The sequence below is a fragment of the Artemia franciscana genome, chromosome 1 (assembly GCF_032884065.1).
Source record: "Artemia franciscana chromosome 1, ASM3288406v1, whole genome shotgun sequence".
Classification (NCBI taxonomy): domain Eukaryota; kingdom Metazoa; phylum Arthropoda; class Branchiopoda; order Anostraca; family Artemiidae; genus Artemia; species Artemia franciscana.
Window position 1 is genome coordinate 32281670 of NC_088863.1, and position 25070 is coordinate 32306739.

At 31.0% G+C, this 25070-nt stretch overlaps 1 protein-coding gene across 1 annotated transcript in view; it reads left to right on the top strand.

The window, feature by feature from the left end:
- LOC136028644 (casein kinase I-like) overlaps positions 1-25070 on the top strand; it is a 70467-nt gene that overhangs the window by 18692 nt on the left and 26705 nt on the right. Inside the window, exon 2 of the mRNA XM_065706497.1 lies at positions 6725-6893. Within this exon, the coding sequence (XP_065562569.1) occupies positions 6725-6893 (169 nt within the window). The remainder of the gene's footprint in view (positions 1-6724; positions 6894-25070) is intronic.

Here is a 25070-nt window from a genome sequence, read left to right on the forward strand (position 1 = left end):
CCCGGTGTCCCGGTCTGTATATACATTCATTTTTTAGTTTTGTTTTTCTCCTTTATTTTTTTCCTTTTTTCTTTTTTTTCTTTTTTAGTTTATTTAGATTTTTAGATTTTTTAGTTTTTTTATTAGTTTTTAGTTTTTTTGTAGTTTTTACCATTTTTTAGTTTTTTTAGTTTTTTTTTTTTTACTTATGTCCTGGTCGTCATTTATACTCCCTGTGTCCCGGTCGTCATTTGTGTCTCGGTGCTTTGTTGATTGCTAATTTATATTATATTTATATTTATATTTTTTATATTTATTAATATTTTTTTAGTTTTCTTTTTCTCTTATTTTTCAGTTTTTTCCTTTTTTTAGTTTTTTCTTTTTTAGTTTTTTTTTTTTTTGTTTTTTACCTTTTTTTAGTTTTTTTAGTTTTTTTAGTTTTTTAGCTTTTTTAGTTTTTTTATTAGTTTTTAGTTTTTTTTTTAGTTTTTGCCTTTTTTTAGTTTTTTCAGTTTTTTTTAGTTTTTAGTTTTTTACCTTTTTTTTAGTTTTTTTTAGTTTTTTAGCTTTTTTAGTTTTTTTTCTTTTTAGTTTTTTTTGTAGTTTTTACCTTTTTTAGTTTTTTTTCTTCTTTTGTATTAGTGTGAAATAATTCAGACGTCATATGCGGACAAACACGACGTCACTCGACAGACAGACAGACAGACATAACCCACGAACAACTTATTTTTATATATATTTATTCATATTTTTTTAGTTTTCTTTTTCTCTTTTATTTTTCAGTTTTTTCCTTTTTTTTAGTTTTTTTCTTTTTTAGTTTTTAGTTTTTTTTAGTTTTTTACCTTTTTTTAGTTTTTTTTAGTTTTTTTAGTTTTTTAGCTTTTTTATTTTTTTATTAGTTTTTATTTTTTTTGTAGTTTTTGCCTTTTTTTATTTTTTTCAGTTATTTTTTAGTTATTAGATTTTTACCTTTTTTTAGTTTTTTTTAGTTTTTCAGCTTTATTAGTTTTTTTTTCTTTTTAGTTTTTTTTGTAGTTTTTACCTTTTTTAGTTTTTTTCTTCTTTTGTATTAGTGTGAAATAATTCAGACGTCATATGCGGACAAACATGACGTCACCTGATCCACAGATCCACACACAGACAACTTATTTTTATATATATAGATATATATTTAACTACGTAAAACTTGCGAATATACAACATTCTTCGCTGTCCTATTGTCTGTCCATATAAATAGATTGTCAGGTTTACCAACTCTTGAACATGCAACATAATAATTGTCCATGGGAAAACAATTCGTATTCATATCTATACCGCATTTTTCTAACGATTGCCCTTGAGCTTTGTTGATGGTGATTGCTAATCGAACATTCCCTGTGTCCCCGTCGTCATCTATATATCCCCCTGTGCCCCCGGCGTCCCCGTTGGAGTTGTATCCCTGTGTCCAGGTCGTCATTTATATTCCCTGTGTCCCGGTCGTCATTTGTGTCCCGGTATCCCAGTCTGTAATTTCTCTTAGAGTGTCCTGGTCGTCATTTATATAGATATATAGATACAGTTTCATTTCAGTTTTTTTTCTTTTTTAGTTTTTTCTTTTCTTATTTTTTTCTTTTTTAGTTTTTCTTTTTTAAGTTTCTTCTTTTTATTGATAATAAACCTCAAAATTTTGGGTATCTGTTTTAAGGTTTTCGAATTACCTTAATCTTTTGTCAAAATATATTGAAACATTTGTGAATTCCCAGTTTTTTTAGTTTTTTCTTTTTTTTAGCTGTTTAGGTTTTTTTTTAGTTTTTTTTTCTTTTTAGTTTTTTACCTTTTTATTTTTTTTACATTTTTCCTTTTTAAGTTTTTTTCTTTTTTTAATTTTTTATTTAGTTTTTTTTTAGTTTTTTCTTTTTAGTTTTGTTTTTAGTTTTTTACCATTTTTGTTTTTTCGAATTACTTTAACCTATTGTCAAAATATTTCGAAATATTTATGCAATTTCCAGTTTGTACATTCTAGTTTGTTTTCTTTTATATATATACTAGCTGTTGGGGTGGCGCTTCGCGCCACCCCAACACCTAGTTGGTGGGGGTGCTTCGCGCCCCCCCCAAGCCCCCCCGCGCGCGTAAGTCGTTACGCGCCATAATAGTTACGCGCCATTGTAGTTGTGTCCCTATGTCCCACCTGTGAATATAGATAGATATATATATATATATATATATATATATATATATATATATATATATATATATATATATATATATATATATATATATATATATATATATGGTTTTAACTACGTAAAACTTGCGAATATACAACATTCTTTGCTGTCCCATTGTCTTTGCATATAAATAGATTGTCAGGTTTACCGACTCTTGAACATGCAACATATAATGGTCCATGGGAAAACAATCTGTATTCAGATCTATACCTCATGATTCTAATGATTGCCCTTGAGCTTTGTTGATGGTGATTGCTAATCGACCATTCCCTGTCCCGGTGTCCCGGTCGTCATTTACATCCCCCTGTTTCCCCCGGTGTCCCCGTTGTAGTTGTGTCCCTGTGTCCCGGTCGTCATTTATATTCCCTGTGTCCCGGTCGTCATTTGTATCCCGGTGTCCCGGTCTGTATATACATTCGTTTTTTAGTTTTGTTTTTCTCCTTTATTTTTTTCCTTTTTTTTTCTTTTTTAGCTTATTTAGATTTTTAGATTTTTTAGTTTTTTTATTAGTTTTTAGTTTTTTTATTTTTTTTTTACTTATGTCCTGGTCGTCATTTATACTCCCTGTGTCCCGGTGCTTTGTTGATTGCTAATCGAACATTCCTTTTGTCCTGGTCGCTTTCTCTTTGAGTTTCGTCATTTATTTTTTTCTTTTTTAGTTCTTTTAGTTTTTACCTTTTTTAGTTTTTTTTAGTTTTTTAGATGAAAATTTTTTTTTAGTTTTTTCCTTTTTTTCTTTTTAGTTTTTTATTGGTTTTTACCTTTATTTTAGCTTATTTTTCAGTTTTTTCCTTTTTTTTAGTTTTTTTTTATTTTTTATTTTTTTTAGTTTTTTACCTTTTTTTAGTTTTTTTAGTTTTTTTAGTTTTTTAGCTTTTTTACTTTTTTTATTAGTTTTTAGTTTTTTTTTGTAGTTTTTGCCTTTTTTTAGTTTTTTCAGTTTTTTTTTTAGTTTTTTATTGGTTTTTACCTTTATTTTAGCTTATTTTTCAGTTTTTTCCTTTTTTTTAGTTTTTAGTTTTTTTCGTTTTTTACCTTTTTTTTAGTTTTTTTAGTTTTTTTAGTTTTTTAGCTTTTTTATTTTTTTTATTAGTTTTTAGTTTTTTTTGTAGTTTTTGCCTTTTTTTAGTTTTTTTAGTTTTTTAGCTTTTTTATTAGTTTTTAGTTTTTTTTGTAGTTTTTGCCTTTTTTTATTTTTTTTAGTTTTTTACCTTTTTTATTTTTTTATTAGTTTTTAGTTTTTTTGTAGTTTTTGCCTTTTTTAGTTTTTTCAGTTTTGACGTCACCTGATCCAGTTTTTTCAGGTGACGTCACCTGACCCATCCACAGACAGACAACTTATTTTTATATATATAGATAGAAGATATAATCTGGCGTAATGGACAGACAACTTATTTTTATATATATTGTCAAAATATATTGAAATATTTGTGCAATTCCCAGTTTGTTTAGTTTTTTCTTTTTTTTTAGTTTTTTAGCTTTTTTAGTTTTTTTATGTTTTTTCTTTTTGGGTTTTTTCTTTTTTTTATTTTTTCAATTTTTAATTTTTTTTTTAGTTTTTTCTTTTTAGTTTTTTTTTAGTTTTTTACCATTTTTCTTTTTTCGAATTACTTTAATCTATTGTCAAAATATTTCGAAATATTTATGCAATTTCCAGTTTTTACATTTTAGTTTGTTTTCTTTTATATATATAGAAAATATAATCTGGCGTAACGGACAGACAACTTATTTTTATATATATAGATATATATATATATATATATATATATATATATATATATATATATATATATATATATATATATATATATATATATATATATATATATATATATATATATATATATATATATATATATATATATATATATATATATATATATATATATATATCGTCGCCTATTTTTCGAAATCCTCATTATTTCGTTCAAGACAAAAAGAAAAAAGTGCTACAATTTGGTCATGTAAGAGAAAAAGTGCTACATTCAATGTAGCACGTGCTAGTAGAAATGATGAAACAGTGATGCATTTAAGACATTTATGCTACCGTTGGCATCCTTGGCTAATGACTCATTCATTGAATCTAACGACTGAAAATTTGTGATTGATTGATTTATTGTAGGGAAGTTGCAGCTCTCTTAGCGAACATTGTTCTCTATTTTTTTTCAACTGAAAACTCTTGCTTAAACCAGAAATTTGAAACTTGAACCTCTAATGAAAGTTAATAGTATGGCCTTAAACTTTGTTTACTGGATCATGAACTAGACCGTATGCTGCATTACAATTTTATGTGGGCTACTCACGGAGCCCAAACAAGAGTTGGCCCCTGGGTGGTGACCCCACTTCGCCAGGCCTTAGCACTGGCCTTGATTAAAACTGGAAAAAATACAAAATGTCAAGAAAACAAGCAGCACAAGGCAAAAAAAGAACAGAGGCCATCCCCCCTCCAATGTATTACAATCCAAAATTTAGGCAAAATCTAACATTCGCAAATCTCCACATTCCAACAGGGGATAATCTCCAAAACACATTTTTCATTGACGAATGATCCTTTGGCATTATTTCTGCCAGATTCAAGTTTTTTGCCAAATATGTTAGTAAAATAGAGGCTTTTCAACTTTGTTCTTCATTTCTATTCTTGCACCCTGAACGCTCAAAATTTCAAAAACTTGACTTCTCACTTAACCGCAACAATATTGTTCTCGTAGAATGTACTGATTCCTTTAATGTACTTATTTGACATGCTATGCAAGAAATGATAAGAACTCTACTTAAGCTTTTCTAGTGGCTGAATTTAATGCCTGTTCATAACCTATTGAGTGAGCACTAAAGGATCCTAAAAAAGTTACTCCTCACTCATTATCTAAGAATTAAAAATTTAGTCTACGCATCCTTGTCCCATCCTAAGACCACACTGTTCTTTTCTTGAAGATCTATCTACAGCATCGCTCTTTCTAATAAGTATCATCATCCTAATTTAGCTTTGTGCATTATTGCACTGTATCTTAAGATATTCAGAGAACTGACAAAATTGTTAGGGAATGGGTGAAAAGAGAAATAAGATACATAAAATGGAACATGGAGATAATGATGATGATAAAATAAACATGATGATGAAGCTAGCTTCATCAAGTTGGTATTTTGATAGTGATCCAGTGTTCATAGCTTTGTTTCTGCTACTATATCTTATGTTGAAATTTATTAAAGCAATTGCACAAAGTCAGTCTGTTAGAATGACAATAAGTTCTTCTTCTTAAAAAGGTATGATGTCAATGAATTCGAAAGTTCTTTCAACTCTTTATTGAACTGGCTACAGTACTGAGATATAGCTATGAATTAATACACTAGGTATTTCAGGTACCACACATTTTATGCAACTTGGAATAAACTGGTAGATTAGTATCTTCTCTGGTATCTTAATAGAAACTCTTTTATCTTCATGTGGATTGAAGCAAATGTCTGTACAAACCCTCGACATATATAAAAAAAAAAAAAAATTCAAAGGAGCATCAATGAGAAGAAATAGGCTGCTAAAAATATTACTTTACTTTTTACTTATTACTATACTTATTACTATACTAAAATATTACTATTACTAGATAGTAATATAAATACAGCTGAAGAATTTAGTTTAGGCTATTAGCAATTGAAGAAATCTTTTGGAACTCCTTACAGAAATGAAATAAAATAAGCCAATAAGAAAGCAATCCTTTCTTGTTAATTGATATCCTCAGCAAAGACGACCAATTGAAAGAAATACAGGTTAAAAAATCGTTTTAACAATTCGATTTTACCATTTAAGGACTTGCCCACGAAAGGTAAGTTAGTATGTAGCAATTAAAGACTAGTAGATTTTTGATCATTTTTTTATGTGCGAATCAAAAACAACTTGTGACCTTGCCTGATCACTTTCTAACCTTCACTGAGAAAACTTCGTATCGTAAAGTGCTGTTGAAATCACTAAAATTCTCCTCACAAATCTAAGAAGTTAAAATTAAATCTTTCCCGATGCACCATGAAAAGACAAAAAAAAATCCTTCTATCAGAAACAAGGTATCATATTTTAGTTCTGTGTCATAGAACCTTCAGTGGCAGAATGCTCACTTTACAATTCGACTAATAATGTTCTGTTAGTTGATTTGCGCTGCCATGGGAAGGGGTAAGAAGGCAAACAACTCATTTGCCAAAACAGTTCAACTAGTTAAACAGTTCAACTGATACTTTTCTATTATCTGATTTATCCTGACTTGGGACCGGGTAAGAAGTAAGACAAGTCATTTCCCAAGGCAATGTTTTTACTAAGTATGAAGTTATTAAATAATGTTACTAACGAGCATATTACCATTAATACCGTCATAAAGTGTGAAGTTCATCATAACCTAAAGCATAGATTCGATAATAGCTACTCACATGGAGATCGAATTGATTGCCATATAAGATTCAGCTCAGGCTGTGACCTGCTTCTGTTTGTTTTAGCGATTGGGCCAAACTGAAAAGTAGCTTTAAAAGAACACCCACTAAATCTTCCTTTAATATAGGCCGTTGGATCCCCTTTGCTCGGATCTCCCCTGCCTGGTGGAGGATTTGAGTGGGGATTTGCACCCAACCTCGGAGAACCATCAACTGCTGAAATCGTGGCCTCGCAATCCCAAGATTACGTTGACGAAAAATTAGCTGAATTCCAGGCTACCATACAACACCTGCAAGGTAAAATGTCTTTATATTTGTTTTGTTTTATGTATCTTTCAGTCTTCATGGTTGTCTGGTCAACAAAATATTTTTAATATCACATATTGGTAATCTAAGTCTTCTATAATCGTTGAATTACTTGCTGCCTTCTTTTCCGAATTAAATAAAAAAAAAAAACTAGTTTTTTGAACTGAAAGTAAGGAGCGACATTAAAACTTAAAACGAACAGAAATTACTCCGTATATGAAATGGGTTTTCCCCTCCGCAATCCCTCGCTCTTTACGCTAAAGCTTTTAATTGTTTTAAAAAGCAGAATTGTGGCAAAGAGTCAAACTTTTTTTTTTTATAATTTTGTCTTTGAGGATGACACCCACCCTCCCAGAGCCTTCAGGGCAAGGGTTGTAAGTTATACCCTGGGGATATATAAGGTAGCCTATAGAAAGGGTAATCGTATGAACTTCGGAGGTGACTTATTGGATTGTTAATCAGAAGTCCTAGTGCCCTTTTTAAGATTCAGAGTGATCTGAGGGTGGATACTCCCCCCCGACACCTCATACTTTCCTGAAATGCATTTGTTAGAAATTTTGAGATGACCATTTGTTGTCATTCAAACTTCGAAAAAGGTTCATTCGATTGAAAATTGAAAGGGCTATTTTTAATAGTCGAATGTAATTGGAGGGCAACTCACCCCCTCCCACGCCCGCCATTTCCCCAAACACATCAAATCAGAATTTTGAGCTAGTCATTTTGTTCAACGTAAATGAAAGGTCCGAAAATTAAGTATTTGAGGATGACCCCCCCCCCAGAACCCTTAGGGCAAGGGTTCTCAAAATTAATCTGATAGAAATTTTTAGACGGCTGTTTCTTATCGTAAAAGCTTTGAAAAAGGCTCATTCGATTGGTAATTGAAAGTTTTAGTGCCCTTTTTAATAGTCCAAAAGTATCGGAGGGTAACTATATCCAAATACATCCAATCAAAATTTTGAGATAGCCATTTTGTTGAACATAATCGAAAGCTCCGGAAATTATGTCTTTGAGGGACACCCCCCCCCCCAGACCTTTCAGAGCTAGGGTGGTAAGTTATGCTCTGTGGGTATTTAAGGTATATATAGAAAGGCTGATCGTATAAACTTCAGAGGGGCTCATTAGATTGGCAATCAGACGTTCTAGTGCCCTTATGTAGATTCAGAGTGATTGGAGGGTGGATTCACACCCCAAACCTTGTATTTTCCCAAAATGTATCAGATAGAAATTTTGAGATGGCCATTTGTTGTCGCAGAAACGTCAAAAAGAGCAAATTCGATTAGAAATTGAAAGGGCTATTGCCCTTTTTAATATTCGAAAGTGATTGGAGGGCAGCTAAACCCTCCTCCCATGCCCACCATTTCCCCAAACACATCTAATCAAAATTCTGAGATCGCCATTTTATTCAACGTAATTGAAAGGTCCGGAAACTATGTCTTTAAGGATGACAACCCCCCCCACAACTCTCAGGGCAAGGGTTATAAATTATGCCAGGGTGCATGTAAGGAATATATAGAAAGGTCATCTTGCAAAACATGAGTAGGGCAGAAAACCCCAATGCTTTCTCAAGACCAGAATATAATTTGAGCTTTACTGAAAACATAATACATTACCTTGTTTTTACTTTTTTTAAAATGTTTTTATTAGATATATGAAGGGGAAGTCCTTCCTCTTAAACTCCAATTACAGCGCGAGTGTCTAGTGCCCTTTTTAAGAGTAACAAGAGATTGGATGGCAAGTAGCCCTTCTCTCAAGCCCATCCATTTTCCAAACGCATCTAGTCAAAATTTTGAGAAAGCTATTTTATTCAGCATAGTAGAACGGTCCGGCAACTATGTCTTTAGGGATATTAGGCATATCAACTCCCCACAATTACGCAATTGGGCCATTATGCTTTAAAACTAAATATTGCTTTAAAACAAATCAAAGGAATTGTATTAAATGGTTTCCAATAAGAGACCTCAGCAAAAAATCGAGAACGACTGGGGGTATTAAGTTGAAACTTTTGCGGATACTACTATTACTACTTCTGCTCTTACAATTTAAATAAATAAAAAGAGTGTAAGTGTATTGAGTTTGCCAAAGAGCATGGATAAAATCTTTTGGGAACGATGTTAAATTTTATTGTTCAGGTCAACTTCAGAAGCTATAGATAAAAATACTGTTTGTGTCAGGATTACAAATTGTTGAAAAAGTTTCTTTAAGAAACAAAGAGCAACCCATGCTATGGATTCTTATAGAAGAAAAATGAAAAGATATACAATATTTTTCCATGAAAAAGACTATGTCAACAAAAAATGAACTGAAATTAATTTTAAAAAACTTTTTCCACGAGACAAGTTTTTCAAAAAAAAGTAAAGAGCTCCATTAAGCCAAGAATGAGCAAAAATAGTCAAATAATCTTCCAGGCGTAAAACTACCACAAATCACTATTAATAAATAAATGAAGCTCAAAACGAACAGAAATTACAATTAATAGCCGACTCAAACTCAAAACGAGCAAAATATAACATGAGTAAGGCTGATAACCCCTATGCCTTCTCAATACCAGAACAAATTTGCGTTTTACTCAAAAGAAAAAAAGTTTGAAATGTTTTCACCTTTCTTAATTTCATAAATGAAAAATTATCAAAACCTTAACGAAGAAATGTCAGTATATGTCAATTTAACTGACAATCCAGGGTAAATATATAAGTTTCATCAAGTTTAGTCTTACGCACCAAAAGTTACGAGCCTGAGAAAATTTGTGTTATTTTAGAAAATAGGAGGAAACACCCCCTAAAAGTCATAGAATCTTAACGAAAATTACACCATCTGATTCAGCGTATCAGAGAACCCTACTGTAGAGGTTACCCCCGAAAACTAAAACTTTTGACATAGGAAAAGAGCCTTTAATCACATTCTTTACCAAGTGCAATCATAAAATAGTCTAATATCTTCATTGTTTCCACGGACATAGCTATTACCCTCGAAAACTAAAACTTTTGACATAGGAAAAGAGCCTTTAATCACATTCTTTACCATGTGCAATCATAAAATAGTCTAATATCTTCATTTTTTTCCACAGACATAGCTATTACCCTCGAAAACTAAACTTTTGACATAGGAAAAGAACCTTTAATCACATTCTTTACCATTTGCAATCATAAAATAGTCTAATATCTTCAATTTTTCCACGGACGAAGCTATTACCCCCGAAAACTAAAACTTTTGACATAGGAAAAGAGCCTTTAATCACATTCTTTACCATGTGCAATCATAAAACAGTCTAATATCTTCATTTTTTCAACATACGTAGCTATTACCCTCGAAAACTAAAACTTTTGACATAGGAAAAGAGCCTTTAATCACATTCTTTACCATGTGCAATCATAAAATAGTCTAATATCTTAATTTTTTCCACGGACGAAGCGATTACCCCCGAAAACTAAAACTTTTGACATAGGAAAAGAGCCTTTAATCACATTCTTTACCAAGTGCAATCATAAAATAGTCTAATATCTTCATTGTTTCCACGGACATAGCTATTACCCTCGAAAACTAAAACTTTTGACATAGGAAAAGAGCCTTTAATCACATTCTTTACCATGTGCAATCATAAAATAGTCTAATATCTTCATTTTTTCCACAGACATAGCTATTACCCTCGAAAACTAAAACTTTTGAAATACGAAAAGAGCCTTTAATCACATTCTTTACCATGTGCAATCATAAAATAGTCTAATATCTTCATTTTTTCCACAGACATAGCTATTACCCTCGAAAACTAAAACTTTTGAAATAGGAAAAGAGCCTTTAATCACATTTTTTACCATGTGCAATCATAAAATAGTCTAATATCTTCATTTTTTCCACGGAAGTAGCTATTCCCCTTGAAAACTAAAACTTTTGAAATAGGAAAAGAGCCTTTAATCACATTCTTTACCATGTGCAATCATAAAATTGTCTAATATCTTCATTTTTTCCACAACCATAGCTATTACCCTCGAAAACTAAAACTTTTGAAATAGGAAAAGAGCCTTTAATCACATTCTTTACCATGTGCAATCATAAAATAGTCTAATATCTTAATTTTTTTCCACGGACGAAGCGATTACCCCCGAAAACTAAAACTTTTGACATAGGAAAAGGGCCTTTAATCACATTCTTTACCATGTGCAATCATAAAATAGTCTAATATCTTCATTGTTTCCACGGGCATAGCTATTAACCTCGAAAACTAAAACTTTTGACATAGGAAAAGAGCCTTTAATCACATTCTTTACCATGTGCAATCATAAAATAGTCTAATATCTTCATTTTTTCCACGAACGTAGCTATTCCCCTTGAAAACTAAAACTTTTGAAATAGGAAAAGAGCCTTTAATCACATTCTTTACCATGTGCAATCATAAAATTGTCTATATCTTCATTGTTTCCACGGACATAGCTATTAACCTCGAAAACTAAAACTTTTGACATAGGAAAAGAGCCTTTAATCACATTCTTTACCATGTGCAATCATAAAATAGTCTAATATCTTCATTTTTTCCACGGACGTAGCTATTCCCCTTGAAAACTAAAACTTTTGAAATAGGAAAAGAGCCTTTAATCACATTCTTTACCATGTGCAATCATAAAATAGTCTAATATCTTAATTTTTTCCACGGACGAAGCGATTACCCCCGAAAACTAAAACTTTTGACATAGGAAAAGAGCCTTTAATCACATTCTTTACCATGTGCAATCATAAAATAGTCTAATATCTTCATTGTTTCCACGGACATAGCTATTCCCCTTGAAAATTAAAACTTTTGAAATAGGAAAAGAGCCTTTAATCACATTCTTTACCATGTGCAATCATAAAATTGTCTAATATCTTCATTTTTTCCACAGACATAGCTATTACCCTTGAAAACTAAAACTTTTGAAATAGGAAAAGAGCCTTTAATCACATTCTTTACCATGTGCAATCATAAAATTGTCTAATATCTTCATTTGTTCAACATACGTAGCTATTTACCTCGAAAACTAAAACTTTTGAAATAGGAAAAGCGCCTTTAATCACATTTTTTACCATGTGCAATCATATAATAGTCTAATATCTTAATTTTTTCCACGGACGAAGCGATTACCCCCGAAAACTAAAACTTTTGACATAGGAAAAGAGCCTTTAATCACATTCTTTACCATGTGCAATCATAAAATTGTCTAATATCTTCATTTTTTCCACAACCATAGCTATTACCCTCGAAAACTAAAACTTTTAAAATAGGAAAAGAGCCATTAATCACATTCTTTACCATGTGCAATCATAAAATAGTCTAATATCTTAATTTTTTCCACGGACGAAGCGATTACCCCCGAAAACTAAAACTTTTGACATAGGAAAAGAGCCTTTAATCACATTCTTTACCATGTGCAATCATAAAATAGTCTAATATCTTCATTGTTTCCACGGACATAGCTATCAACCTCGAGAACTAAAACTTTTGACATAGGAAAAGAGCCTTTAATCACATTCTTTACCATGTGCAATCATAAAATAGTCTAATATCTTCATTTTTTCCACGGACGTAGCTATTCCCCTTGAAAATTAAACTTTTGAAATAGGAAAAGAGCCTTTAATCACATTCTTTACCATGTGCAATCATAAAATTGTCTAATATCTTCATTTTTTCCACAGACATAGCTATTACCCTTGAAAACTAAAACTTTTGAAATAGGAAAAGAGCCTTTAATCACATTCTTTACCATGTGCAATCATAAAATTGTCTAATATCTTCATTTTTTCAACATACGTAGCTATTTACCTCGAAAACTATAACTTTGAAATAGGAAAAGCGCCTTTAATCACATTTTTTACCGTGTGCAATCATAGAATAGTCTAATATCTTAATTTTTTCCACGGACGAAGCGATTACCCCCGAAAACTAAAACTTTTGACATAGGAAAAGAGCCTTTAATCACATTCTTTACCAAGTGCAATCATAAAATAGTCTAATATCTTCATTGTTTCCACGGACATAGCTATTACCCTCGAAAACTAAAACTTTTGACATAGGAAAAGAGCCTTTAATCACATTCTTTACCATTTGCAATCATAAAATAGTCTAATATCTTCATTTTTTCCACGGACGAAGCTATTACCCCCGAAAACTAAAACTTTTGACATAGGAAAAGAGCCTTTAATCACATTCTTTACCATGTGCAATCATAAAATAGTCTAATATCTTCATTTTTTCAACATACGTAGCTATTACCCTCGAAAACTAAAACTTTTGACATAGGAAAAGAGCCTTTAATCACATTCTTTACCATGTGCAATCATAAAATAGTCTAATATCTTCATATTTTCCACGGACGAAGCTATTACCCTCGAAAACTAAAACTTTTGAAATAGGAAAAGAGCCTTTAATCACATTCTTTACCATGTGCAATCATAAAATAGTCTAATATCTTCATTTCTTCCACAGACATAGCTATTACCCTCGAAAACTAAAACTTTTGAGATAGGAAAAGAGCCTTTAATCACATTCTCTACCATGTGCAATCATAAAACAATCTAATATCTTCATCTTTTTCCACAGATGTAGCTATTACCCTCGAAAACTAAAACTTTTGAAATACGAAAAGAGCCTTTAATCACATTCTTTACCATGTGCAATCATAAAATAGTCTAATATCTTCATTTTTTCAACATACGTAGCTATTACCCTCGAAAACTAAAACTTTTGACATAGGAAAAGAGCCTTTAATCACATTCTTTACCATGTGCAATCATAAAATAGTCTAATATCTTATTTTTTTCCACGGACGAAGCGATTACCCCCGAAAACTAAAACTTTTGACATAGGAAAAGAGCCTTTAATCACATTCTTTACCAAGTGCAATCATAAAATAGTCTAATATCTTCATTGTTTCCACGGACATAGCTATTACCCTCGAAAACTAAAACTTTTGACATAGGAAAAGAGCCTTTAATCACATTTCTTACCATGTGCAATCATAAAATAGTCTAATATCTTCATTTTTTCCACAGACATAGCTATTACCCTCGAAAACTAAAACTTTTGACATAGGAAAAGAGCCTTTAATCACATTCTTTACCATTTGCAATCATAAAATAGTCTAATATCTTCATTTTTTCCACGGACGAAGCTATTACCCCCGAAAACTAAAACTTTTGACATAGGAAAAGAGCCTTTAATCACATTCTTTACCATGTGCAATCATAAAATAGTCTAATATCTTCATTTTTTCAACATACGTAGCTATTACCCTCGAAAACTAAAACTTTTGACATAGGAAAAGAGCCTTTAATCACATTCTTTACCATGTGCAATCATAAAATAGTCTAATATCTTCATATTTTCCACGGACGAAGCTATTACCCTCGAAAACTAAAACTTTTGAAATAGGAAAAGAGCCTTTAATCACATTCTTTACCATGTGCAATCATAAAATAGTCTAATATCTTCATTTCTTCCACAGACATAGCTATTACCCTCGAAAACTAAAACTTTTGAGATAGGAAAAGAGCCTTTAATCACATTCTCTACCATGTGCAATCATAAAACAGTCTAATATCTTCATTTTTTTCCACAGATGTAGCTATTACCCTCGAAAACTAAAACTTTTGAAATACGAAAAGAGCCTTTAATCACATTCTTTACCATGTGCAATCATAAAATAGTCTAATATCTTCATTTTTTCCACAGACATAGCTATTACCCTCGAAAACTAAAACTTTGGAAATAGGAAAAGAGCCTTTAATCACATTCTTTACCATGTGCAATCATAAAATAGTCTAATATCTTCATTTCTTCCACAGACATAGCTATTACCCTCGAAAACTAAAACTTTTGACATAGGAAAAGAGCCTTTAATCACATTCTTTACCATGTGCAATCATAAAATAGTCTAATATCTTCATTTTTTTCACGGACGATGCTATTGCCCCCGAAAACTAAAACTTTTGACATAGGAAAATAGCCGTTAATCACATTCTTTACCATATGCAATCATAAAATAGTCTAATATCTTCATTTTTTCAACATACGTAACTATTACCCTCGAAAACTAAAACTTTTGACATAGGAAAAGAGCCTTTAATCACATTCTTTACCATGTGCAATCATAAAATAGTCTAATATCTTCATTTTTTCCACGGACGAAGCTATTACCCTCGAAAACTAAAACTTTTGAAATAGGAAAAGAGCCTTTAATCACATTCTTTACCATGTGCAATCATAAAATAGTCTAATATCTTCATTTCTACCACAGACATAGCTATTACCCTCGAAAACTAAAACTTTTGAGATAGAAAAAGAGCCTTTAATCACATTCTTTACCATGTGCAATCATAAAACAGTCTAATATCTTCATTTTTTTCCACAGATGTAGCTATTACCCTCGAAAACTAAAACTTTTGAAATACGAAAAGAGCCTTTAATCACATTCTTTACCATGTGCAATCATAAAATAGTCTAATATCTTCATTTTTTCCACAGACATAGCTATTACCCTCGAAAACTAAAACTTTTGAAATAGGAAAAGAGCCTTTAATCACATTCTTTACCATGTGCAATCATAAAATAGTCTAATATCTTCATTTCTTCCACAGACATAGCTATTACCCTCGAAAACTAAAACTTTTGACATAGGAAAAGAGCCTTTAATCACATTCTTTACCATGTGCAATCATAAAATAGTCTAATATCTTCATTTTTTTCACGGACGATGCTATTGCCCCCGAAAACTAAAACTTTTGACATAGGAAAATAGCCGTTAATCACATTCTTTACCATGTGCAATCATAAAATAGTCTAATATCTTCATTTTTTCCACAGACATAGCTATTACCCTCGAAAACTAAAACTTTTGACATCGGAAAAGAGCTTTAATCACATTCTTTACCATGTGCAATCATAAAATAGTCTAATATCTTCATTTTTTCCACGGACGAAGCTATTACCGCCAAAAACTAAAACTTTTGACATAGGAAAAGAGCCTTTAATCACATTCTTTACCATGTGCAAATCATAAAATAGTCTAATATCTTCATTTTTTCCACGGACGTAGCTATTACTCTCGAAAACTAAAACTTTTGAAATAGGAAAAGAGCCTTTAATCACATTCTTTACCATGTGCAATCATAAAATAGTCTAATATCTTCATTTTTTCCGCAGACATAGCTATTACCCTCGAAAACTAAACTTTTGAAATAGGAAAAGAGCCTTTAATCACATTCTTTACCATGAGCAATCATAAAATTGTCTAATATCTTCATTTTTTTCCACAGACATAGCTATTACCCTGGAAAACTAAAACTTTTGAGATAGGAAAAGAGCCTTTAATCACATTCTTTACCATGTGCAATCATAAAATAGTCTAATATCTTCATTTTTTCCACAGACATAGCTATTACCCTCGAAAACTAAAACTGTTGACATGGGAAAAGAGCCTTTAATCACATTCTTTACCATTTGCAATCATAAAATAGTCTAATATCTTCATTTTTTCCACGGACGTAGCTATTACCCTCGAAAACTAAAACTTTTGAGATAGGAAAAGAGCCTTTAATCACATTCTTTACCATGTGCAATCATAAAATAGTCTAATATCTTCATTTTTTCCACAGACATAGCTATTACCCTCGAAAAATAAAACTGTTGACATGGGAAAAGAGCCTTTAATCACATTCTTTACCATTTGCAATCATAAATAGTCTAATATCTTCATTTTTTCCACGGACGTAGCTATTACCCTCGAAAACTAAAACTTTTGAAATAGGAAAAGAACCTTTAATCACATTCTTTACCATGTGCAATCATAAAATAGTCTAATATCTTCATTTTTTCCACAGACATAGCTATTACCCTCGAAAACTAAAACTTTTGAAATAGGAAAAGAGCCTTTAATCACATTCTTTACCATGTGCAATCATAAACTAGTCTAATATCTTCATTTTTTCCACGGCCGTAGCTATTCCCCTTGAAAATTAAAACTTTTGAAATAGGAAAGAGCCTTTAATCACATTCTTTACCATGTGCAATCATAAAATTGTCTAATATCTTCATTTTTTCCACAGACATAGCTATTACCCTCGAAAACTAAAACTTTTGAAATAGGAAAAGAGCCTTTAATCACATTCTTTACCATGTGCAATCATAAAATTGTCTAATATCTTCATTTTTTCAACATACGTAGCTATTACCCTCGAAAACTAAAACTTTTTAAATAGGAAAAGCGCCTTTAATCACATTCTTCACCATGTGCAATCATAAAATAGTCTAATATCTTCATTTTTTCCACGGACGAAGCTATTACCCTCGAAAACTAAAACTTTTGAAATAGGAAAAGAGCCTTTAATCACATTCTTTACCATGTGCAATCATAAAATAGTCTAATATCTTCATTTTTTCCACGGACGAAGCTATTACCCTCGAAAACTAAAACTTTTGAAATAGGAAAAGAGCCTTTAATCACATTCTTTACCATGTGCAATCATAAAATAGTCTAATATCTTCATTGTTTCCACGGACATAGCTATTACCCTCGAAAACTAAAACTTTTGACATAGGAAAATAGCCGTTAATCACATTCTTTACCATGTGCAATCATAAAATAGTCTAATATCTTCATTTTTTCCACAGACATAGCTATTACCCTCGAAAACTAAAACTTTTGCCATAGGAAAAGAGCCTTTAATCACATTCTTTACCATGTGCAATCATAAAATAGTCTAATATCTTCATTTTTTCCACGGACGAAGCTATTACCGCCAAAAACTAAAACTTTTGATATAGGAAAAGAGCCTTTAATCACATTCTTTACCATGTGCAATCATAAAATAGTCTAATATCTTCATTTTTTCCACGGACGTAGCTATTACCCTCGAAAACTAAAACTTTGAAATAGGAAAACAGCCTTTAATCACATTATTTACCATGTGCAATCATAAAATAGTCTAATATCTTCATTTGTTTCTACAGATGTAGCTATTACCCTCGAAAACTAAAACTTTTGAAATACGAAAAGAGCCTTTAATCACATTCTTTACCATGTGTAATCATAAAATAGTCTAATATCTTCATTTTTTACACAGACATAGCTATTACCCTCGAAAACTAAAACTTTTGAAATAGGAAAAGAGCCTTTAATCACATTCTTTACCATATGCCAATCATAAAATAGTCTAATATCTTCATTTTTTCCATAGACATAGCTATTACCCTCGAAAACTAAAACTTTTGAAATAGGAAAAGAGCCTTTAATCACATTCTTTACCATGTGCAATCATAAAATTGTCTAATATCTTCATTTTTGCCACAGAAATAACTATTACCCTCGAAAACTAAAACTTTTGACATAGGAAAAGAGCCGTTAATCACATTCTTTACCATGTGCAATCATAAAATAGTCTAATATCTTCATTTTTTCCACGGACGAAGCTATTACCGCCAAAAACTAAAACTTTTGACATAGGAAAAGAGCCTTTAATCACATTCTTTACCATGTGCAAATCATAAAATAGTCTAATATCTTCATTTTTTCCACGGACGTAGCTATTACCCTCGAAAACTAAAACTTTTGAAATAGGAAAAGAGCCTTTAATCACATTCTTTACCATGTGCAATCATAAAATAGTCTAATATCTTCATTTTTTCCACAGACATAGCTATTACCCTCGAAAACTAAAACTGTTGACATGGGAAAAGAGCCTTTAATCACATTCTTTACCATTTGCAATCATAAAATAGTCTAATATCTTCATTTTTTCCACGGACGTAGCTATTACCCTCGAAAACTAAAACTTTTGAAATAGGAAAAGAGCCTTAAATCACATTCTTTACCATGTGCAATCATAAAATAGTCTAATATCTTCATTTTTTCCACAGACATAGCTATTACCCTCGAAAAATAAAACTGTTGACATGGGAAAAGAGCCTTTAATCACATTCTTTACCATTTGCAATCATAAAATAGTTTAATATCTTCATTTTTTCCACGGACGTAGCTATTACCCCCGAAAACTAAAACTTTTGAAATAGGAAAAGAGCCTTTAATCACATTCTTTACCATGTGCAATCATAAAATAGTCTAATATCTTCATTTTTTCCACAGACATAGCTATTACCATCGAAAACTAAAACTTTTGAAATAGGAAAAGAGCCTTTAATCACATTCTTTACCATGTGCAATCATAAACTAGTCTAATATCTTCATTTTTTCCACGGCCGTAGCTATTCCCCTTGAAAATTAAAACTTTTGAAATAGGAAAAGAGCCTTTAATCACATTCTTTACCATGTGCAATCATAAAATTGTCTAATATCTTCATTTTTTCCACAGACATAGCTATTACCCTCGAAAACTAAAACTTTTGAAATAGGAAAAGAGCCTTTAATCACATTCTATACCATGTGCAATCATAAAATTGTCTAATATCTTCATTTTTTCAACATACGTTGCTATCTCCGTCGAAAACTAAAACTTTTGAAATAGGAAAAGCGCCTTTAATCACATTCTTCACCATGTGCAATCATAAAATAGTCTAATATCTTCATTTTTTCCACGGACGAAGCTATTACCCTCGAAAACTAAAACTTTTGAAATAGGAAAAGAGCCTTTAATCACATTCTATACCATGTGCAATCATAAAATTGTCTAATATCTTCATTTTTTCAACATACGTAGCTATTACCCTCGAAAACTAAAACTTTTGAAATAGGAAAAGCGCCTTTAATCACATTCTTCACCATGTGCAATCATAAAATAGTCTAATATCTTCATTTTTTCCACGGACGAAGCTATTACCCTCGAAAACTAAAACTTTTGAAATAGGAAAAGAGCCTTTAATCACATTCTTTACCATGTGCAATCATAAAATAGTCTAATATCTTCATTTTTTCCACAGACATAGCTATTACCCTCGAAAACTAGAACTTTTGACATAGGAAAAGAGCCTTTAATCACATTCTTTACCATGTGCAATCATAAAATAGTCTAATATCTTCATTTTTTCCACGGACGAAGCTATTACCTCCAAAAACTAAAACTTTTGACATAGGAAAAGAGCCTTTAATCACATTCTTTACCATGTGCAATCATAAAATAGTCTAATATCTTCATTTTTTCCACGGACGTAGCTATTACCCTCGAAAACTAAAACTTTTGAAATAGGAAAAGAGCCTTTAATCACATTATTTACCATGTGCAATCATAAAATAGTCTAATATCTTCATTTGTTTCTACAGATGTAGCTATTACCCTCGAAAACTAAAACTTTTGAAATACGAAAAGAGCCTTTAATCACATTCTTTACCAAGTGCAATCATAAAATAGTCTAATATCTTCATTTTTTCCACAGACATAGCTATTACCCTCGAAAACTAAAACTTTTGAAATAGGAAAAGAGCCTTTAATCACATTCTTTACCATGTGCAATCATAAAATATTCTAATATCTTCATTTTTTCCACAGACATAGCTATTACCCTCGAAAACTAAAACTTTTGACATAGGAAAAGAGCCTTTAATCACATTCTTTACCATGTGCAATCATAAAATAGTCTAATATCTTCCTTTTTTCGACATACGTAGATCTTACCCCCAAAAACTAAAACTTTTGAAATAGGAAAAGAGCCTTTAATCACATTCTTTACCATGTGCAATCATAAAATAGTCTAATATCTTCATTTTTTCCACAGACATAGCTATTACCTTCGAAAACTAAAACTTTTGAAATAGGAAAAGAGCCTTTAATCACATTCTTTACCATGTGCAATCATAAAATGGTCTAATATCTTCATTTTTTTCCACGGACATAGCTATTACCCTCGAAAACTAAAACTTTTGAAATAGGAAAAGAGCCTTTAATCACATTCTTTACCATGTGCAATCATAAAATAGTCTAATATCTTCATTTCTTCCACAGACATAGCTATTACCTTCGAAAACTAAAACTTTTGACATAGAAAAAGAGCCTTTAATCACATTCTTTACCATGTGCAATCATAAAATAGTCTAATATCTTCATTTTTTCCACAGACATAGCTATTACCTTCGAAAACTAAAACTTTTGAAATAGGAAAAGAGCCTTTAATCACATTCTTTACCATGTGCAATCATAAAATAGTCTAATATCTTCATTTTTTCCACAGACTAAGCTATTAACCTCGAAAACTAAAACTTTTGAAATAGGAAAAGAGCCTTTAATCACATTCTTTACCATTTGCAATCATAAAATAGTCTAATATCTTCATTTTTTCAACATACGTAGCTATTATCCTCGAAAACTAAAACTTTTGAAATAGGAAAAGAGCCTTTAATCACATTCTTTACCATGTGCAATCATAAAATTGTCTAGTATCTTCATTTTTTCCACAGACATAGCTATTACCCTCGAAAACTAAAACTTTTGACATAGGAAAAGAGCCTTTAATCACATTCTTTACCATGTGCAATCATAAAATAGTCTAATATCTTCCTTTTTTCGACATACGTAGATCTTACCCCCGAAAACTAAAACTTTTGAAATAGGAAAAGAGCCTTTAATCACATTCTTTACCATGTGCAATCATAAAATAGTCTAATATCTTCATTTTTTCCACAGACATAGCTATTACCCTCGAAAACTAAAACTTTTGAAATAGGAAAAGAGCCTTTAATCACATTCTTTACCATGTGCAATCATAAAATGGTCTAATATCTTCATTTTTTTCCACGGCCATAGCTATTACCCTCGAAAACTAAAACTTTTGAAATAGGAAAAGAGCCTTTAATCACATTCTTTACCATGTGCAATCATAAAATAGTCTAATATCTTCATTTCTTCCACAGACATAGCTATTACCCTCGAAAACTAAAACTTTTGACATAGAAAAAGAGCCTTTAATCACATTCTTTACCATGTGCAATCATAAAATAGTCTAATATCTTCATTTTTTCCACAGACATAGCTATTATCTTCGAAAACTAAAACTTTTGAAATAGGAAAAGAGCCTTTAATCACATTCTATACCATTTGCAATCATAAATTAGTCTAATATCTTCATTTTTTCCACAGACATAGCTATTACCCTCGAAAACTAAAACTTTTGAAATGGGAAAAGAGCCTTTAATCACATTCTTTACCAAGTGCAATCATAAAATAGTCTAATATCTTCATTTTTTCCACAGACATAGCTATTACCCTCGAAAACTAAAACTTTTGACATAGGAAAAGAGCCTTTAATCACATTCTTTACAATGTGCAATCATAAAATAGTCTAATATCTTCATTTTTTCCACAGACATAGCTATTACCTTCGAAAACTAAAACTTTTGAAATAGGAAAAGAGCCTTTAATCACATTCTTTACCATTTGCAATCATAAAATAGTCTAATATCTTCATTTTTTCAGCATATGTAGCTATTACCCTCGAAAACTAAAACTTTTGAAATAGGATAAGAGCCTTTAATCACATTCTTTACCATGTGCAATCATAAAATAGTCTAATATCTTCATTTTTTCCACAGAATAAGCTATTACCCTCGAAAACTAAAACTTTTGAAATAGGAAAAGAGCCTTTAATCACATTCTTTACCATTTGCAATCATAAAATAGTCTAATATCTTCATTTTTTCAACATACGTAGCTATTACCCTCGAAATATAAAACTTTTGAAATAGGAAAAGAGCCTTTAATCACATTCTTTACCATGTGCAATCATAAAATAGTTTATTATCTTCATTTTTTCCACGGACGTAGCTATTCCCCTTGAAAATTAAAACCTTTGAAATAGGAAAAGAGCCTTTAATCACATTCTTTACCCTGTGCAATCATAAAACTGTCTAATATCTTCATTTTTTCCACAGACATAGCTATTACCCTCGAAAACTAAAACTTTTGAATTAGGAAAAGAGCCTTTAATCACATTCTTTACCATGTGCAATCATAAAATTGTCTAATATCTTCATTTTTTCAACATACGTAGCTATTTACCTCGAAAACTAAAACTTTTGAAATAGGAAAAGCGCCTTTAATCACATTCTTTACCGTGTGCAATCATAGAATAGTCTAATATCTTAATTTTTTCCACGGACGAAGCGATTACCCCCGAAAACTAAAACTTTTGACATAGGAAAAGAGCCTTTAATCACATTCTTTACCAAGTGCAATCATAAAATAGTCTAATATCTTCATTGTTTCCACGGACATAGCTATTACCCTCGAAAACTAAAACTTTTGACATAGGAAAAGAGCCTTTAATCACATTCTATACCATGTGCAATCATAAAATAGTCTAATATCTTCATTTTTTCCACAGACATAGCTATTACCCTCGAAAACTAAAACTTTTGACATAGGAAAAGAACCTTTAATCACATTCTTTACCATTTGCAATCATAAAATAGTCTAATATCTTCAATTTTTCCACGGAAGAAGCTATTACCCCCGAAAACTAAAACTTTTGACATAGGAAAAGAGCCTTTAATCACATTCTTTACCATGTGCAATCATAAAATAGTCTAATATCTTCATTTTTTCAACATACGAAGCGATTACCCCCGAAAACTAAAACTTTTGACATAGGAAAAGAGCCTTTAATCACATTCTTTACCAAGTGCAAACCATAAAATAGTCTAATATCTTCATTGTTTCCACGGACATAGCTATTACCCTCGAAAACTAAAACTTTTGACATAGGAAAAGAGCCTTTAATCACATTCTTTACCATGTGCAATCATAAAATAGTCTAATATCTTCATTTTTTCCACAGACATAGCTATTACCCTCGAAAACTAAAACTTTTGACATAGGAAAAGAACCTTTAATCACATTCTTTACCATTTGCAATCATAAAATAGTCTAATATCTTCAATTTTTCCACGGACGAAGCTATTACCCCCGAAAACTAAAACTTTTGACATAGGAAAAGAGCCTTTAATCACATTCTTTACCATGTGCAATCATAAAATAGTCTAATATCTTCATTTTTTCAACATACGTAGCTATTACCCTCGAAAACTAAAACTTTTGACATAGGAAAAGAGCCTTTAATCACATTCTTTACCATGTGCAATCATAAAATAGTCTAATATCTTAATTTTTTTAACGGACGAAGCGATTACCCCCGAAAACTAAAACTTTTGACATAGGAAAAGAGCCTTTAATCACATTCTTTACCAAGTGCAATCATAAAATAGTCTAATATCTTCATTGTTTCCACGGACATAGCTATTACCCTCGAAAACTAAAACTTTTGACAAAGGAAAAGAGCCTTTAATCACATTCTTTACCATTTGCAATCATAAAATAGTCTAATATCTTCATTTTTTCCACGGACGAAGCTATTACCCTCGAAAACTAAAACTTTTGATATAGGAAAAGGGCCTTTAATCACATTCTTTACCATGTGCAATCATAAAATAGTCTAATATCTTCATTTCTTCCACAGACATAGCTATTACCCTCGAAAACTAAAACTTTTGAGATAGGAAAAGAGCCTTTAATCACATTCTTTACCATGTGCAATCATAAAACAGTCTAATATCTTCATTTTTTTCCACAGATGTAGCTATTACCCTCGAAAACTAAAACTTTTGAAATACGAAAAGAGCCTTTAATCACATTCTTTACCATATGCAATCATAAAATAGTCTAATATCTTCATTTTTTCCACAGAAATAGCTATTAACCTCGAAAACTAAAACTTTTGAAATAGGAAAAGAGCCTTTAATCACATTCTTTACCATGTGCAATCATAAAATGGTCAAATATCTTCATTTTTTCAACATACGTAGCTATTACCCTCGAAAACTAAAACTTTTGAAATAGGATAAGAGCCTTTAATCACATTCTTTACCATGTGCAATCATAAAATAGTCTAATATCTTCATTTTTTCCACAGACATAGCTATTACCTTCGAAAACTAAAACATTTGAAATAGGAAAAGAGCCTTTAATCACAGTCTTTACCATTCGCAATCATAAAATAGTCTAATATCTTCATTTTTTCAACATACGTAGCTATTACCCTCGAAAACTAAAACTTTTGAAATAGGAAAAGAGCCTTTAATCACATTCTTTACCATGTGCAATCCTAAAATTGTCTAATATCTTCATTTTTTCAACATACGTAGCAATTACCCTCGAAAACTAAAACTTTTGAAATAGGAAAAGAGCCTTTAATCACATTTTTTACCA